Source organism: Nannobrachium achirus (genome assembly GCF_963921795.1).
Source record: "Nannobrachium achirus genome assembly, chromosome: 15".
In the NCBI taxonomy this organism is placed as follows: domain Eukaryota; kingdom Metazoa; phylum Chordata; class Actinopteri; order Myctophiformes; family Myctophidae; genus Nannobrachium; species Nannobrachium achirus.
Window position 1 is genome coordinate 9880687 of NC_137822.1, and position 18338 is coordinate 9899024.

The following is an 18338-nucleotide window of genomic DNA, read 5'->3' on the forward strand; positions in this document are numbered from 1 at the left end:
CTAGTCGGAGAGAAACTCGGCAGCAGCAGCAAGGAAGGACAAAGTAAAAACAGACAAAAACATATGTACTTTTTAAGCTGAGGAGCAGTTTCATGTGTTTTTACAGTTATATGTTTGATAAACGGACGTGGCGTCGCATGGGACCTTGAGTTCAGACAATAATTAAGAAGAACAACAAGAAGAAGAAGAAGAAGAAACGGCGGAGTGAAGACAGCCTCCTCACATAACCAAATTTGGTTATACAGGTCAGCCATAGAGGAAGTTTCTGCTACTACTACTACCACACACACGCGCACAGTTGAATTGAAACAAAAACAAGAAACTACATTATAATTGAAAGTGCAATGCAAGTAACGTTAATATGATGATAGTGTAGCTTTTCCCAGTTTAACACGTGTCTACTCTTTCTCTCCTCCATATCTTTAATGCATTTGTTATTTTAGAGGAATAGTATAGCTTTCACACAGACAAAGTTGCGACATTGACCTATGTACTATGTTGCTATTATTTACTTAAAAACAGTTCTCAAAATGCAGCTCCATGCTATACAGTGTTAAAGGGTAATTTATACATACCATACACTGACACAAAACAGTGAGTGGGCATTCTTGCAGCTAACATTAGCCGGCTAGTGTGAGCAGTGGTGTACAGTAAAGTAACTAAGTACGTTTACTCAAGTACTGTACTTGATAACAATTTCAGGTACTTTTTTACGGGATTATTTCCTATTTTCAATACTTTTACTTCTATTCCACTTCTCTGAGACAGATATTGTACTTTTACTCCACCACAATTATTTGAACACTTTTGTTACTAGTTACTTTGTAGATTTTATTGTGAAAACATACATTATCTACTTCAGCCCTATACATTTTGGACATTTGAAACTAGCAGATCTACAAGCTCACAATGTGTCGCGATGCATTGTGTTGGTGTGCTTGTAGAGCAGCAATTTTCAAATTATTTTTATACATTTGAAAACCTGAAATCCGACATTTTGCACAATGAGTAGGCTACTTTCTACTCCAGTAAGAAATGTGAGTACTTTTTCCACCACTGCTAACATTAGCCGGCTAGTGTGATCCTGCCTCCCTAACCAAGCATCAACTATCTTTCTTTAGCATTAGCAACGCTGGTAAACGGCTTGTAAACTAAACACCCGAGCACCGGCCTGCTACACCCCAGTAACAGCCTCTCTAGCAACCACTTATTACACCCCGCAAAGCCCTCCTGAAGCCCCCAGATAAACGGATCGCTGTCCCCTGCTTTCTGTGCTAAAGTTGGGTTAGCCTCGAGCTAGCATGACTCGGTGTATTTAAAGAGCTAAGCAGCAAGCTGCTGGACCCCCACCCCCCCCCCCCCCCCCCCTTCTCTCTCTCACAGACACACACACAGACACACACATCGCGAAATTATAAATAATAATGATAAATAACATTTGGTTGTTTGCTTTTCTAAGTGCTTTTACTTTTAATTTAACACTAATCTATTGTTTTGCTGTTAAATTCATTGTGTAGGCTGCTCTAATCCAGTTAGAGAACACAACAAAGATGACCTGATTCTACAAATGTATTCTAAATCCAAATTGTTTTCTGGAAAAAAAAAAAAAAAAAACACTGTTCTATATTAGTGTTTCTCAAACTTTTTAAAATCAAGTACCCCCAGAATCATATGTATTTGGCCACAGACCCCGAAGCCATCTCAAAATATGTTAACAAAGATTTGAGGTGCAAATGTTTGATAAAAAAAAAAAATACAACGCAAATCTTGTATTGGGGGGGGGGGGGTTCCCTGCTGGCAAAAAATATGTTCAGATGGTGGTCCGTGGCCAAAATGGATATTAATTGACGTGAAAAAGTCTGAGAAACACTGCTTTAATCATGAACAGGGCAGCAAACCATGTCATTTTAGAAGTTTCTGTTGAGCTTGTCACCGGCTTATTACAACGTAACCTTGTATTCTATATCAGTGGTTCTCAAACATTTCATGTCAGGGACCACGAAAATGATATGCATTTGGCCCCTGAAAAGGTTTTGTGCTAGGGGACCCCCAGAAGAGAACATTTTCAATATCTTCCATAAATGTAAAAAAAAAAAAAAATAGCAGACGTACAAGCTCGCAGTGCGGCACGAAGTGACGTGCGGTGAGCTTGTACATCTGCTATTTTTGAATCGCCAACGTATGGATAAAGTGGGTAAAATGATTGTGAAGCTATGCTAACTACTTAAGCTGGGGTCCTCCCGGAGCCGCCCGAAGGACCCCTGGGGGTCCACGGACCCCACTTTGAGAACCAACGTCCTATAACGCCTGTAAACAGGACCACGTTGGTTGTGTTTGTGTTTGCCTTTCAGCACGGGGTGCTTTTTTGTAACGTTGCCAAACCTCGTCTGTGCTTCCAGGATTGCCTATAAATAGTCACCTGAGCTCTCAGCAGCCATCCACAGACAGTAAATGGCTGGAGAGCTTGCTTGCGTGCATGTTTTGAGACCGGCGTGTCACATTGCACTCTTGTGACAAGAGTGAAAGCTAATTCCAGGCCTTGCCATGTGAGGCTGGTTGTTGCCATTCAGTGAGTGCAGAACAGGGCGGGGGGGGGGGGGGGGGGGTGTCAGACAGTCACATGATGCAGATTGCAGTTGTTGCTAAGTTTCGGGGAAACCCCTGAGGTAGGGCTGTAACGATTATGACATTTTACATGACAACTCACTAATTGTCACTCAAATAATTGCGATTAACGATTTAGTTGTGTATTTGACGTTGACAATTACTTTTCTGTTTGGCTTTTAGGCTTTGAAGTTGCACATGGCAATTATGACACATAACTTAACCCTCGTAGGATCCTCGTGTTTTAGTCACACCCAGGGCCTTCGGGTCACTTTGACCCGGCTCATATTAAACCATTCTAAAGTATTTAGAAATCCCCAAAAATCATATTAAACACAATTTGATTGTCATTATTAACTACTTTACTAACAATTCAATAAATATTTTGTATTATCCCTGCCAGGCCGGGATGGCCAAAGGTGAGGGATTATGTTTTCACTCCTCTGTCTGTGGACAGCTAATCTCAGGCAAATTGGACCAATTAGTGTGAAACTACACACATACACTCCCGGGAGGCCTAGGAAGAACCTCCTCCCCTAATTCTTCACATTTGCCTCTTATAGCGCCACCATCAGGCTGTTGTGTGAACAGCTAATCTCAGGCACCACTTCAGCATCAAACTTGGCACACATACGCCCAGGAGGCCTAGAAAGAAACTCCACTAGAAATCTTTTCCATCTGTCATTTATAGCACCACCATGAGACTGATCTTTGCAAAATATCTTGTTGGTATTACAATATAGACTTTGTCCAAATCTCACACCAATTGGTACATATTATTCCTATTGTCATTTGATCAAGAACTATATGTCAAATATTTCTTGTCCCATTCTGATTTGCACAAAGTGCTACAGGTGCTCTGATGGCACAGTGTCACTGCCACAGAGGTTGTGGATTTGAATCAATCGTGGGGCATCTATGCAAACACAATTGTTGTTCGAGGGAAGGGAAGCTGGGCGGAGAGGTTGATAATTGTACATGTATTCCTACAGCCAGGCTGGGCGGCAGCTGGTTTTGGGAGGGAGGAGTAGGACGAAGGGCGAAGGCCCTACGTCCACTCGGTGGGGGGTCCTCACTGTCAGTTGATTCGGTAGGATACAACAGCAGTGACAACATAGGGGAGGAATCAATTGGCATAAGGACTGGATTGGGGAGAAAAAGAGGGTAAACCATAATTGGCTACTCAAAATAAAATAAAATAAAAAAGAAATGCTACAAATCACGTCGGAATGCTGTGGAACTTGGAATTTGTAAAGTGGCATAGGGATGAAGTTCCCATTTGGTAGCAAAATGTGCCACTCCCGCAAAAATCGTAAGCATCTTTGGAATCGTGGCCAATCTGAATAGAAAATGTGACACATACTGTAGGCCATGACATTGATCAAATGACCAGAGAAAATCGGTATTGTAAATATCCCCCAAAACTTGTTTTGCTCAATTCTGCCTCATGGTGGCGCTATAACAGGACGATTTGGGGTTGAATATCTTCCTAGGCCTCCCGGGGGAGTACATGTAAAGTTTCACGCTGACTGGTCCAGCGGTGACTGAGATTAGCTGTTCACAGACAGAAGCAACGAAAACATAATCCCTCACCTTTGGCCATCCCGGCCTGGCGGAGATAATATTGAATGAATTGTTATCAATGTAATTTGTAATGGTGAGCAAATTATGTACTCAAAAATCCATATGTCCAATGTTTTTTCAGAAAGAAATGGTCTAAATATTAGCCATTTAGCATACACTTTGAATGGCCGGGTCAAAGTGACCCGAAGACCCTGGGTGTTATATGTTGATACAGGGGGGTGTTGCAAATGCATGACATGTACCATTTTCTTATCACATGTTTAGTACAGTAAATAAGCCAAGCAGAAGAAGTTTCATGGATAAAAACATATTTTAACATACTTTTTCTTGATGTTGAAAATTGAAAACCGGGTCAAAGTGACCCGAAGACCCTACGAGGGTTAAATATCAAATACATTACTGACACATTTGACAACTTTATACTTTAAAAAGAACATTGATAGTGGAAATAGCCGATCTACAAGCTCACAACGCGTCACATCGCGACGCAGCGTGAGCTTGTAGATCTGCAATTTCCACTATTTTTTAAAACTGTTTGGAACTATATTAACATTTCTCAACATGGAAACGATTATGATTATGAAATAATTGCGATTACCTCAAATAATAGCGATTGTAATAATTGTGACAGCCCTACCCTGAGGTACTTGTTGATTAGCAGAAACTAAGGGTTTCAAGGGCACTCCAAAATCTGGCGTCGCTCGCGCTCCAATGCCGGGGTGTTCCTTGTACCTCCATGACGTAATAATCAATTACCGCTGCTGGGCAACAATGCGTGTCAAAGGCTTCTTGTTGGTTTTCATGCTGAGACTGCGATTGGGACAGTCGGTAACACAAGAAGTTCTTGCTTCTCACTTCTAGAGATAAGTGATTTGAAACCGCTTGCGTATTATTGACCCGAAGCTCTTTGAAGATGCCTGTTCTGTTTGACCTTGTTGACGAAAACAGCACTTGTGCAATGATTGCGTCACTCTTTCTGTTGACAGCACCCACGTTTACTTGATTTAGTCAGTTAACGACTAAGCTGAACTGTTAGGTGATGGTTATCTGAAAGGCAGCCATATGTTTGTTGATACTTCCATAAATTGTTGATTCTTAAGCGAGGTGAGTGACTGACTGAATGATCAAGGTTCCCCTATGGATGGACACTACTTATTTTTAATAAAACCGCTCCGGTGAATGCTGTTCCTACCTAGACAGTAGACAGGCAGACTGCTGTGGTCTCATTAACACGCTCCTTTGTGTTTTAGGTTACATCTGAGTAGTTGTGTAATGGCTTCGTCGGTCAACCATTTACAAAGTTCATTGACCTCGCCAGGGACTCAGGGCCATATCCACTACACTACACTCACGCCCCAAGGTGTTTTATCTTATGTGTCTACAGGTCACCTTACCAGGCAGGCAGTCCAATCGCATCATCATCATCATCATGGCCCAGGAGACCAATCAAAGCCCAGTGCCCGTGCTGTGTTCCAATGGCTGTGGTTTCTACGGCAACCCCAGGACCAGTGGCATGTGCTCGGTCTGCCACAAGGAGCACCTGTCGAGACAGAACAATGGACTCAGTCCCATGAGCCCAATGGGTAAGAGCTGCTCTCCGTGTAACAGTGGTGGAAAAAGTACTCAAGCTTTTTTCTTAAAGGGATTGTTCTAACGATTACTCACCCCTTGGTGACTTGAATTCATGGATATTCTTTTGTTTTTGTCGCGTTCCTAAGCCAATAACTTGATGACAAGCAGTGGTTCCCTATGGAGACTCCAATAGGCTTCCATAGGGAACCACTGCCAGTCCATACACCAGCTCTGACAGTGTGATAAGCCGCTCGGTTCCCGAAACGGTTCCAAAGGTGATGAAACCGATTCCGGTTCCACAATGTTGGATCTGGTTCCAGATCCCAACCCTAGCCACTTGCTGTTTCTTTGCTCAAAATGTCCAACCAATATAACCATCAGTTTGGGCCATTATTTCCTTAATTTCCTTTTTTGACGGTATTGGCAATTATGCAGGCCATGTGTAGTTTTCAAATATATCTATTATGTATATATTTTTCTTCTTCCTGAATACAGACCACAACGTATAGTGGGATTTTTGAACAGGTCTTAGACTGGCTAAAGCAAAATGTGTTTATTTTATATTTACTTTATGTTATGTTTTTCCAAATGAATTAGAATTGATTTTGCACCTTTTCCACTTAATATGGGTAAAACATCAGTAAGCAGTGGTATAGGTCGGACTCTCCAAGTCGGGATCAATATCGGACTCAAAAACTCTGGCATTGGCCGAGCTATTAATTATTGTCTTTTTCACAACCTTGATTGTTGAATGGTAATTGTCCCCTGCAGGTGGCAGTAGTGTGTCCGGTGTCTCTGCGGCGGAGGCGTCGGCCATCCAGCGGCTGGAGGCCACGCTGAACAACGCTGCAGCTGCTGCCGCCGCCGTGGCCGCTGCTGAGGTGGCCATGGCCGAGGCCGCCGCCACGGCTGAGGCTGTCGCCGCTAAAGTCATTGGGTAAGGGTTCCCAACTCAGATGATTAGCTTAATGTGCAACACTGTTTTCTCACTCATCAGTAAGCAAACCAACATACAGTACATAAGTGAGATACAGAAGTGTATACAGAATATCTGCACATTTGTTCATTTACTTTAGACTCAAATTTCTATGTAAGAAAGAGGCAAACATTGTGAAAATGGCCAAACTACAAGCTCACAACAAGCTTGTAGATCGTCTATTTTTCATAATATTTACCTGTGTAACCGAGTCAAACAAAATGTAATGCAAATATACTGTAACTGCTGCATAGTAAGATGCAACCCAAGCATGATCCATGCACTCGCCGATGGCGTGGCAGATTGTTTGAGTTATTTTCCCAGAGCGAGCGAGCGAGAGAGAGATAGATTGTGTTTTTTTAATTTTGTAAGTAAGTGATTTTGCCAGGCATGCAAATACAAATGTATTTTGTCTCCTCTGCAGTGAGACGACTCTTCCCCAACAAATGGCTGAGATGAGCCTCAGTTGTGAGACGGAACCATCAGCAAAGGTGGAGATCAATGATCCAGGTAAGCATAAAAAAAAACATGGTAGGATCATAGTTTTAAGTTTAAGGATGTGCTTTTGAGTGAAGTGGTTACTCTGCTGACTTCTCATTCCATTTCTCCAGTGGTCACTCAGCCCACAGCCTCGTCCACCTCCTTTGCCAGCAGTGACGAGTCCAGCTCCTCCAATCCCACCAAGCCCAAGAAGAATCGTTGCTTTATGTGTCGCAAGAAGGTTGGCCTTATGGGTAAGCATCAACTGTTAACCTGTTACCATTAACTTTATATCAAGTGCGCTTCTTGATATGAATGAAGCACTTCGTGCTTTACAAAAGCAGGGTCAACTATGATTAGATTTGCAGCCTGTGTAGTGAGTGGCTGAGGGTATGACTCTGTCCGTCTTTTGCTGTGTTGCAGGTTTTGACTGTCGCTGTGGTAACATTTTCTGTGGACTTCACCGTTACTCGGACAAGCACAGCTGTCCATATGATTACAAAACTGAGGCTGCAGAGAAGATTCGCAAAGAGAACCCTATGGTGGTTGCTGACAAGATCCAGAGAATATGAATGGACTCGGCTGGACATTGGCTGTTGACATTGATAATACTTCGGAGCGACTGGCCCAATACATACATGTGCCCAACATGTGACATAAACTGAATTTCGTTGTTACTGAAATGGGGGGATTTTGATTTGCCCCTTGCGTGAAAGATCAAGTTTATTTTAAACTTGCTTCTTTGTTTCAGTTGGAGCATAGAAATCTTGGGGTGTGGAAGATAAGTTGAATGTGAGAAGAGCATTGTCTACAGATTAGATATGTCCCTGTCTTTGGGCTTGGCTGCTGTCCACTGTCCTGTGAGAAGATGTTTGTGATGATCACCCTGTGCCACTTTGCGTCTCGCTCTTTGAGTAGCTTGAGTAGCTAATGGAGCAGCTGCTGGATTGACTTGCCTGACCGTCTGTCCTGGTGTCCTCGTGGAGTTTGCATGTTCTACCAACTCAGTGTTTCTGACTGGAGCGCTGCTGAGGCCTAGTTTCAGGTGCAGACGATGCACCTGCCACAATCATCACAATATCACAAGGTTACTTTGAAAAGACTATTTTTTTTTGTGTGTGTGTGTTTCTTTTTTTCCCCCCATTATGCCAATACCCCATGTATTGTGGTCCCCTATCACTGCTGGCTGCTACAGCTGGTACCAGGCAGAGCACAGACAATCAGGAAGTCCCCTCTGTCATACACATGGCTACAAGGACGCTTGTTTTCACCTGACGGTGAGGTACACGCTATTCCTCCTGGTTCCAACTCCACACGGACCAGCATGTAGGAGTTGCTAGTGCAGTGATGGCTCTCTCTCCCGCGAACACGGCCAATAGTGTTCGCATGGTTTGTTCTTCCTGTGCACACAGCAAGCGATGCAATGTATCGGGTGGACGGACGCTTCCTTTTAGCCTGGGTGCCAGCCTGCTCGCTGCGTTCCGTGATTTGGTTCCGCTTCTCAGTCTGGACAGCTTCCTATCTCCAAGGGGAGGTGGGACATAGAACACAGCTGGAATCCAACCGTGACATTTTATTGGTCTGTGGGGCAGGGACAAATACACCAGTGTGTATTGCCTAGCTGATCCCTACTCTGATTCGTTGGAACAACATCCAATCAACAACGACGTCGCCTACGTCACAACTGACGTTCGGAAATACAAGTCAACTGAATCGTGTCCAGACTGAGTGGCGAAGTGACAAAACAAACCCACAGAGCGTAGGCAGGCTGGTACCCAGGCTAGCTTCCTTCATCGCTTTGTTTGGTCCCCCATGCATCTAGGTCTGAATGGGGTTGTGATGCGCGCTGAAACCATGTTGGCAGAAGCTAAGCATACTGTATCAATGTTCCTACCAATAATGTCAAAGGATTCATCCACTCATGTTAGAATTTTGAAGACACTCTATATTTGTATTGTACTTTCAACAACAGGATTTACATTAGTCTAGTTTGCAATGTTAAACTCCATTGTTTGATACCTTAGTTCCTTTTAGTTTTTCTTTTTTTCTTTTCTTTATAATGATTTTTTTTTAATGTTTTGAACTGACGGTTTGTTTTATTCTTGGATGTGTTCTGTACATGAGTGTCTGTTCCTGAGTGGACGTGGGTGGACATTTTGTGAGTATTGTAAGTGGTTGGGTTGCTGCAGTACCCATTGACTGATCTGAACAAGTCATACGTTTAGTGTCTACTGTATGTTCACTTTGGATATGGCTGCTTTATGTTTTTATTTTCCATTAGTTGTGCAAGTTTGTTAATACCACCTTATTTATTTACTGCGTGTATAATTTACCAATATTTCAGCAAAAATGCGTGTGTCTTATTGTAAATAAAATGTTCAGAAGATATACTGTAAAATGAAAACCGAGGGCATGCGTTTTTTTCATTGGTAACACACTAAATCAGGAACCTTTCGTTCCTGTAGGTTTGCACCTTTTTATATAACTTCCAGAGGACCAGATCCTTCACCGAGGAGTCTGCCAAACTTCTTATTCAAGTCTCAGTCATAGGCCTGTCACAATTATTACATAATCGTCTAATCGCAATTATTTGACATATCGTCATAAGCCTTTCCATGTAGAAGAATGTTCATATATTTCGAACATGTTAAAAAATTGTGGAAATAGCCGATCTACAAGCTCACAACGTGTCGCGATGCTTGTAGATCGGCTATTTCCACTACCAATGTTCTTTTTGTTTTAAGTATAAGGTGGTCAAATATGTCAGTAATTTCATTGATTGTATATTTAGGTTATGCGTCATATCTGCCATGTGCAACTTCAAAGCCAACAAGCCAAACAGAAATGTAATTGTCAACGACAAAAAACACAATTAAATTGTTAATCACCCTTATTTGTGTGACAATTAATGGTCATGTAAAACGTCACAATCGTGACAGCCCTACTCTGTCATCTTCAGGTTTGATTATTGCAACTCAACTCCCTTCCTTGCTAGGCTGCTGGCCTGCTCGCTCAAACCCCTACAACCAGGGGGTGCAAAGGGCAGATTTTCCCCAGATATTCCACTCGGACATTTTTGGTAATGTGCACAATTTCACTGTAAATATAAGTTCAACAGTGGACTTGCACATAAAAAAGTAATACTAGGAAGTTGCCCATTTTTAATAAAGAAATTAGCCACAAGGGGTCATGGTTTACTGTGGATTTTATAACATTCAGGAGGTGGAGATTGATGGTGCATACTGGTCCACTGTAGACAGAGATGTAAAGTAACTACAGTACAATGTTGAGGTATTTTTACTTTACTGGATTAGTTCCAATTGTCAGTACTTTTACTTCCACTCCACTACATCTCAGAGGCAAATATTATACTTAAATTACTCCATTACAATTATTAAGTTAGTGACTTTGTAGATTTTGATTATTATTACAAACCATTCTACAGTAAACAGTTCAGCCCTATATACATTTTGGGCATTTGAAAATAGCCCAACTATAAGCTCACAATGCGTTGTAAGCTTGTAGATTTGCTGCCGTTTGTGGATTTCAGCAAAAATAACAATTAAAAAAAATTGAAGAATCCGACCTCATAGGTAGAATAAAGGTGTGACCGTGCCCTAACGGTATTTCTACATTGCAGTATTGATATCTTTACCTAAGTTAAAATTCCACCACTGACTATAGATCACACTACGCACTGTCCAGCATTGATCCAGGGATCCAACTCTGTATGTGGTTGTGGGCCACATCACTGTGCTGCTCTCATTGCAGGTTGTGTGGGTGAAGGGGTTAAAGGGATATTCCACTTTCAAAAAACTTTTTGTCATCGTATGGTCTTATCAGGCTTGTATGAACACCCTGAACAGTTTTTAATTTTCTTCATTCAGTATTTAGATACTTGATGTAAATGTTATCTGGCACTCCAGGCCAAGGGCCTCTCCCCACACACACTCATTGTAACTTCAAACTCCATTTTAACCATGATAGATTATTTTAAAAAAAACATTATTTTTTCTGGTGACTCATACTACCCTCCTAATACGTGAGCAGGCCGTGTTTTTTCCATAACGTTTTTCATTTATTTTTTATATATTTTTATTGTATTAAATTTTTTCCATTTTCCCAAAGAATTATTAAAAATACATGAAAAACGTTATGGAAAAAACATGGCCTGCTCACGTATTAGGAGGGTAGTATGAGACACCAGAAAATATTATGGGTGTTTTTAAATAATCTATCATGGTTAAAATGGAGTTTGAAGTTACAATGAGTGTGTGTGGGGAGAGGCCCTGAGCCTGGAGGGCCAGATAACATTTACATCAAATATATAAATATTCAATGAAGAAAATTAAAAATTGTTCAGGGTGTTCATACAAGCCTGATAAGACCATACGATGACAAAACGTTTTTTTGAAAGTGGAATATCCCTTTAAGGAGCGTTGCTATGGAGATGGCCTGTTTGATGGTGCCCCTCAAAATTGTTTCAAGCCACCGGGTCATCTGTCCTTCTATAATTTAGGAGTCGGGTCAAAGATGTATGCGGTTGAAAAAGAACCGTACGTGTACAGGTGGAAATGCGTCACAGCCTGCATCACCGCCAACAGCTCTGGTCGGGTGAGAAAGATGATGAACGGCTTATTTGGGTCAGGTTTACAATTTGAGTCAGGACAGGACATAACTGATGTGTGGCTCCGCTCGCCTCGTCCCCAAATAATGCCTGTCCATATGTGTCAGCCTGTTTGTCGACTGCAAATTCCTGCACAGGCGATAATATACCAGGCCCAGGAAACTGCACAGCCATCCGATGTTCCAGGAGACTGACCAATGACTTTTCTTGCTATTTCTTTGTGCACATTGATAGAAGCCAGAGCACAGGCCTTTCTTCTTTCTGTCTTTCCAGTGTCTCTTGATGATGGGTATAGAGACTGGAGAAACCTGATGTAATGGCTCTTCACTTTCCACATCATCATTCCCCCCAGTTCTTGTCTGATGTAGGCAGGGTCAGTAGAAGCACAGATGGCAATATTTTGTATCCATGGACTAAACATTCTGCTTCTTAATTTAGGGCATTGGGGCATGGATAGGCTCTCTAAAACGACCAAGACGGAGTCCTTAAACAGAGGCTTAGATATGACGCAGTAAAGTGTGATAGCTGCATTGGATTAGTCCATGCAGTTTGGTGGCATAGGCTCCTTTGCTCTACTGTTCTCTCCATCTATTGGACAATTATTTCCATCCTCACTGGCCAAAGGCTCCTCTGATCTGAGGCTTGTCAGTGCCTATAGCGTACAGCATGTCCTTCCAATGCCAAGGCAAGGTGGGCTTGTTTAATTGTCAGACCAGCCATTGAGTTGAGCCCCTATTTCAACCTGGAGGCAGTAGATGATTGATTAGCCTTTTTCCGATGTAGCAAGGTAACATAGCACCTCCTCTAGGTCAGTGGTTCCCAAACTTTTTAGCTCTAGACCCAAAAGAGAAATTAGATGTTTGCCCAGGACCCAAACTAGTGAAAACAGCAGATCTACAAGCTCTCGCGCCGCATTGTGAGATCGGCTATTTTCACTACTTCTTAGATATTTGTTTTCTAATTTATGGAATTTCTTAGATTTGTCTTTTATTTATTAATGAAATTACTTTAAAAATCATAGTTTTATTTATTTTTTACTAATGAAAATCTCAGCTTTTTTGGGAATGTTTTTTGAAAATGTTTTGAAATAATAATAGCCTAATTAAAAACTAAATGTAGGAAACTTATAAAGGGAAATTAAGGGACCCATAAAAATGTGTCCGCGACCCCTGTAATATGACTGCAATCTTAGTCATAAGAGTGCCAACATGAGTCCCAAAGGGTGTGATAAATTCATCACATTTGGAGTAATATGACTGCACTCTTTTGCCGCACTGGCATCTTCTGGCCAGTAGGAGAGGGTGGCAGCTTCTGTGGTATATAATGGTACCTCTGCTCATTGGCATCCCTCTCTCTCTCTCTCTCTCTCTCTCTCTCTCTCTCTCTCTCTCTCTCTCTCTATCCCATCCAATACATGACGCATTGTGAGCTTGTAAGATCTGCTTTTTTTCTTTGCTGGGTCACTCACTGTTTCCTGTCAGACTTCTCTGTATCGGATTAAAGGCAGAAAAGCCCCACAATTTTTGATACGTCAAAAACTACCTCAGGATCAACTGAGAAAAGGTTGGAAAACCTTTCATGTTATCAGCTTTCACCCTGCCTATTAAATCCCATGCATGCGAGGTTTCCATCTTGAATATTCCTTGATCCAGAAATGTAACGTCTACTCCTCAACCTCCCAAAATGATCATTCACGTTGGATTCCTCTTGGCTCTTGAGCTATGGAATGACCTCTGACCTCGACCCCTCAGTCAGGACTGCAGACCCACTCCCTGTCTTCCATTGCAGCCTGAAACTATAATCTCTTGAGACCCCATAACCCTCCTTATGTATGGAGGGATATGGGTCTAAAGTTACTTATCTGAATAGCCAACAAGTATAGAGGGTATGCATCATATGGCACTCAGGATCAGCACCATGGACAGACTGAGTGGCAAAACATAACGCAACATGAAACATTGGAGTTTAGATGCGCTCCTCCTCACTCCCACTGACTCCTCGTGACTCCTGCTGACTACTCATGACTCCTACTGACTCTGTGACTCAGTAGGCATTCACACATAACCGGATACGATGATGTCACACGCATACCCTCTATTGATAAACAGTGCTTGCAGCTTGCTGCCTATTCAGATGAATAAATACTAGTTTTGCGTAGACAGACTGTTAGGGGTTAGGTGTCTTGCTCACACATACTGTATACCGGATGGGCTGTGACGAACTGGTGACCTGTTGATTACCAGCCAGCCTCTCTAGCCACTAAGCTACAGCCATCCTCAGATGCTAGGTTTGATGTTTAGCTGCTGGCCATCTTACATTGTTGCACTTGTTTTCGTATTAATCGTAGAGTTCATGCTGTTTACTCTGATCTTGCATTTTGCAAGTCACTCTGGATAAGAGTGTCTGCTAAATACCTAAATGTAATGATCAAATGACCAAATTACTTTTAATTCAGGCAACTGTGGAATATGGGGGACTAGCCTACTGTACTATGCTGACAATATCAACTGAAAAGACTTGATATTTACAATAGGCCTGACTACCGGTGGTGGTACGAAGGCCCTATTGTAATGTAAGGAATTGTTATGGCTTAAATGTGCTCAAAGTTGCAAAACCTTGCACCCACTTCATAAGTGTTGAACAAGTGTGGTCAAATGGCCCTCCACAGTTTCAAAGTTGAACCAAATATTTGCGTATAATAGATAGATAAATTCAATGTCCACGTCATGTGAATGACTGGTGGGACATGTAGTGCAAATAATGCAATCCAGCACAATGTATCTGCAATGTGTCATTTTCTTCACAGACCTAATGTACGGTACAGTATGCATGCCAACCCCCAAGAGACAGTCATGCCAACATGAGTCCCAAAGGGTGTGATAAATACATCACATTTGGCGGAGTTGATGACCGTGTAATGGAATAATTCTCACTGTGGAAGATGATCTTGTCCTCCATTATTTACAGGGGCTCCAAGGTGGCCATGCAAGCCGTTGTTCTTTTCCTAACACAGCACACCGTAAGTGTTCTCTGCTACCTTTTGTATTGTAATTGTCACTTTCTCTTGTCTAAAGCATTTTCATTCGACTTATCAAAACATTGCGCGAGATAAGGATAATACATTTGCCGTTTGCCTCTAATGGGTCTTGGAAAAAGGAAACCCAAGCCTTCATTAAAACTTTAGTGTGTATCGTCTTTTACTGTGGGTGGCTGTAACAAGGTCTCCTATAACCAGACGATGAGTGAGAGTGTCTGTTTTAAATGACATGGTGTCTTGGTGTTTTGGGCTATTAGGAAAAACCAAGAAGCAAACGGTATTCCATTGTGTTTACATACACAGACCCCTCTTTGTTTAGCGTTGTGGTCATTAATGAAACTTCTTTTGGTCACGATAAGGGCCTTTTCTCATATGACATGGCCTCTGCTTGTTTGATCTAAAATAGAACTTTGTATTTTGCTGGAGGGGAGTGGACTGACAAAATATGTTTCTATGTATGCTTGGCAGTGAACCTTGCTGATGCTTTTTGGCACCGTCCACTACTCGCACCTGTGGAGCGCAGGTCAAGTGCAGTAGTCGTCATAGTGACGGGATGGTTAGATACCTGAGTTGGGTACCTGGACTCTGCACAGAGAGTCCTGGTAGCGCTGAACAAACGTGTGGAGGACCTGGCTCTCTTACCAGCCACTGCAACTGAGCTCCGACAGAAAGCCCGGCCAAGAAGGCTCGACATTTCATTTCCATCATGCCTCGGAAAAGCGACATAGCTAAAATGGAGGATGGTGAGTTTGATATTGTGCAGAGTGATTCATGCTTAGGCATATCAAATACAGGCATATCAAATATTCAATGTTGAAAAATATGATATTTTGTGCCGAGTGACACCTTTTCACCAAAGCATATTAATTAAGCTTAACAGTGGGTTTAATTTTTTTCCATGATCTAAAACAGCATTGAGTTGATTTTCCATGGAGCAGAACTCGAGATGCTCATGTTAAACCACTGATGCATGTGTTGTTTTGTTTCACTGATCTCTCTCAGTGGGGATCGAGATAGACGGAGACATAGACGCAGACAGTGACGGTAAGGGGATATGAGTGGCAGTGTTCTGTATGGATGGAGGATTTCATTTTGTTAACACAAGTGTACAGAGGAATTTACCTGAGTACTCAATGTAAAGGAGTGACATAATGCAAGATGTTAGTAGCATAGATACTAATAAAAAACAGTAAAAAGTCAGTGTAACTATGTACAGTGAGGAGTTAATTTGCCCTTTCGCCACTCTGTGAACGGGAGGGGTGGAACAGTCTATTGTTTGGGTGGGAGTCATCCTTGATGTCGTTTGTAGATAGACTCAATTGTTGGTAATGACGAGCCTATGATACACTGACTGAGCAGTGTTTGCCGCTCCAAAACAGTACAATTTCCAAACCAAGCAGGGATGCAGTGGGTGAGGGTACTTTCAGTGGTACAGCTGTAAAGGTTTTGTAGAGTCGGGTGAGATAAAAAGAGACGCTGGTGGGCCTACTTTATTAGGGAGGACACTGTCCATTCTAACCTTTTGAATACACAGGGTGTTTAAATACTACTAAATGTGTGTGTGTATGTGTATGTCTGTGCATACATTTATTTGTGTGTGTGTGTGTGTGTGTGTGTGTGTGTGTGTGTGTGTGTGTGTGTGTGTGTGTGTGTGTGTGTGTTTGAATGTGTTGGCACACAGACGGCAGTGCCGCTCAGAAGAGAAGGAGCAAGAAGCAGGCGGCCGCGAGAAAAGGCCGGGGCAAAAAGAAAGGCAGCGACGAGGACGAGGACGCCGAGGATGAGGACGAGGGAGACGAGGCTCCCAGGGGTCGCCGGGGAGCCAACAGGAAAAAGAGGGGCAAAAAAGGTGACACCGAGGACGAAGACGGCGAAGACGAAGACGCGGCTCCGAAGGGGAGGAAGCGTGGAGGAGCGGCGGCGAGGAGAGGAGGAAAGAAGGGAGGCAAGGGCAAGGGCAAGGGTCAGCAGGAGGAGGAGGCGGAGGAGGGCGAGGAGGAGCAAGGGAAAGGAGGCAAGGGAAAGGGAAAGAAAGGCGGAAAGAAGGGGAAGGAGGACGACAAGAAGGGAAAGGGGAAGAAGGGGAAAGACGACGACAAGAAGAAGAAGAAGGGTAAAGATGGGTAAGTACTCAAAGCGCTTTACAATGGTTCATTCATTCATACATTGGAAGGTGAAGCGACAAACTGTAGACCCCAGCGTCCCCATTTCCCACATTGACACACCAATGGTGGCAAGCACCGACCGACTCATTGGAGCCAATGGTTCAGTGTCTTTCCCAAGGACACTTCGAACCGCAGCACCGACCCACGGATAATTGGACGAGCTGCTCTACCTACTGAGCCTCAGTTGCCCCACATATAGCCTCGGGATCCAGGCATTTCATTACCCCGAATATGGCTGCTGACCATCATTTGAAAGAACTTTGTACCAAGGTTGACCCCCATTTTTTAATGGCAGATCTATGTATATTCAGGACCTCATCCAATAATGAAGAATAATTGAATGTTCCAGGTTGTAGATATGTTATTTTTTCGAATAGTCGAAACATTAAATGAAATATACTGTATCTCTGACTTCCTTCCTTCTCCTCTTGCGTCCATCTCTATGCTGCAGTGACGACGGCTCTAAAAAAGGCTCAGGCGAAGACAGTGAGGAGTCCATGTCAGATGGAGAGATGGCCCGGCTAAAGGAGGAGGTGGAGGAGAAGAAGCAGCTGATTAACGTCATGAGGACCAAACCATGGAGGATGAGAAAGCGACTCGACCACCTCAAGTATAACCTCTCACCTCTTATAATAGCTGATTTAACCACATGAACCCTGGCATTCCTATTCTGGGGGCAAACATTCCGCGCCGCGTTGTGAGCTCGTAGATTGGCCATATTTGCTATAGAGATTCAGTGTGGAGCAAAAACAGGAGGATGCCTAGTAGAGAGACCTGCTGGACTCTAAGCAGTCAACTAAGAATAGGTTTGAGTGGTTCTAGACTAGAGGTACAATCTGGCACTTGTTTTAATGAGTAACACATTTGAACCAATCTGTATGGTAGAGTATGTGTTAAAGGAGTAGTTCACCTCCATCCATCCATCCATCCATCCATCTTCAACCGCTTATCCGGAATCGGGTCGCGGAGGTAACAGTTCCAACTGAGACTTCCAGATTTCCTTATCCTGTGCAACTTCCTCCACTCCCTCTGGGAGTATACCGAGGCGTTCCCAGGCCAGTCTGGAGATATGATCCTTCCATCTGGTCTTTGGTCTGCCACGGGGTCTCCTCCCAGTGGGACGTGCATCGAGGACCTTCCTAGGAAGGCGCTCGGGGGGCATCCGTACTAGATGCCCGAACCACCTAAGCTGACTCCTTTCCAAGTGAAGGAGCAGCGGTTCTACTCCAAGTCTCTCTCTGGTGATTGAACTTCTCACCCTATCTCTAAGGGAGATACCAGCCACCCTTCTGA

At 43.0% G+C, this 18338-nt stretch overlaps 2 protein-coding genes across 2 annotated transcripts in view; both read left to right on the top strand.

Moving 5' to 3' along the window:
- The first annotated feature begins 21 nt into the window (after window positions 1–21).
- Window positions 22–9635, top strand: LOC308299276 (AN1-type zinc finger protein 5-like). Its single transcript, XM_080743019.1, has 6 exons — window positions 22–245; window positions 5573–5771; window positions 6532–6697; window positions 7161–7246; window positions 7348–7470; window positions 7640–9635. Exons 2-6 carry the CDS (start codon window positions 5618–5620, stop codon window positions 7786–7788), a joined length of 678 nt encoding a protein of 225 aa, XP_080599145.1. The 5' UTR covers window positions 22–245; window positions 5573–5617; the 3' UTR covers window positions 7789–9635.
- A 5951-nt stretch (window positions 9636–15586) lies between these two features.
- Window positions 15587–18338, top strand: part of tmc2a (transmembrane channel-like 2a) — a gene marked incomplete at both ends in the record, with an annotated part of 30527 nt that continues 27775 nt past the window's right edge. Inside the window, 4 exons of the mRNA XM_080743372.1 lie at window positions 15587–15623; window positions 15883–15924; window positions 16562–17003; window positions 17497–17655. Of these exons, the coding sequence (XP_080599498.1) occupies window positions 15587–15623; window positions 15883–15924; window positions 16562–17003; window positions 17497–17655 (680 nt within the window). The remainder of the gene's footprint in view (window positions 15624–15882; window positions 15925–16561; window positions 17004–17496; window positions 17656–18338) is intronic.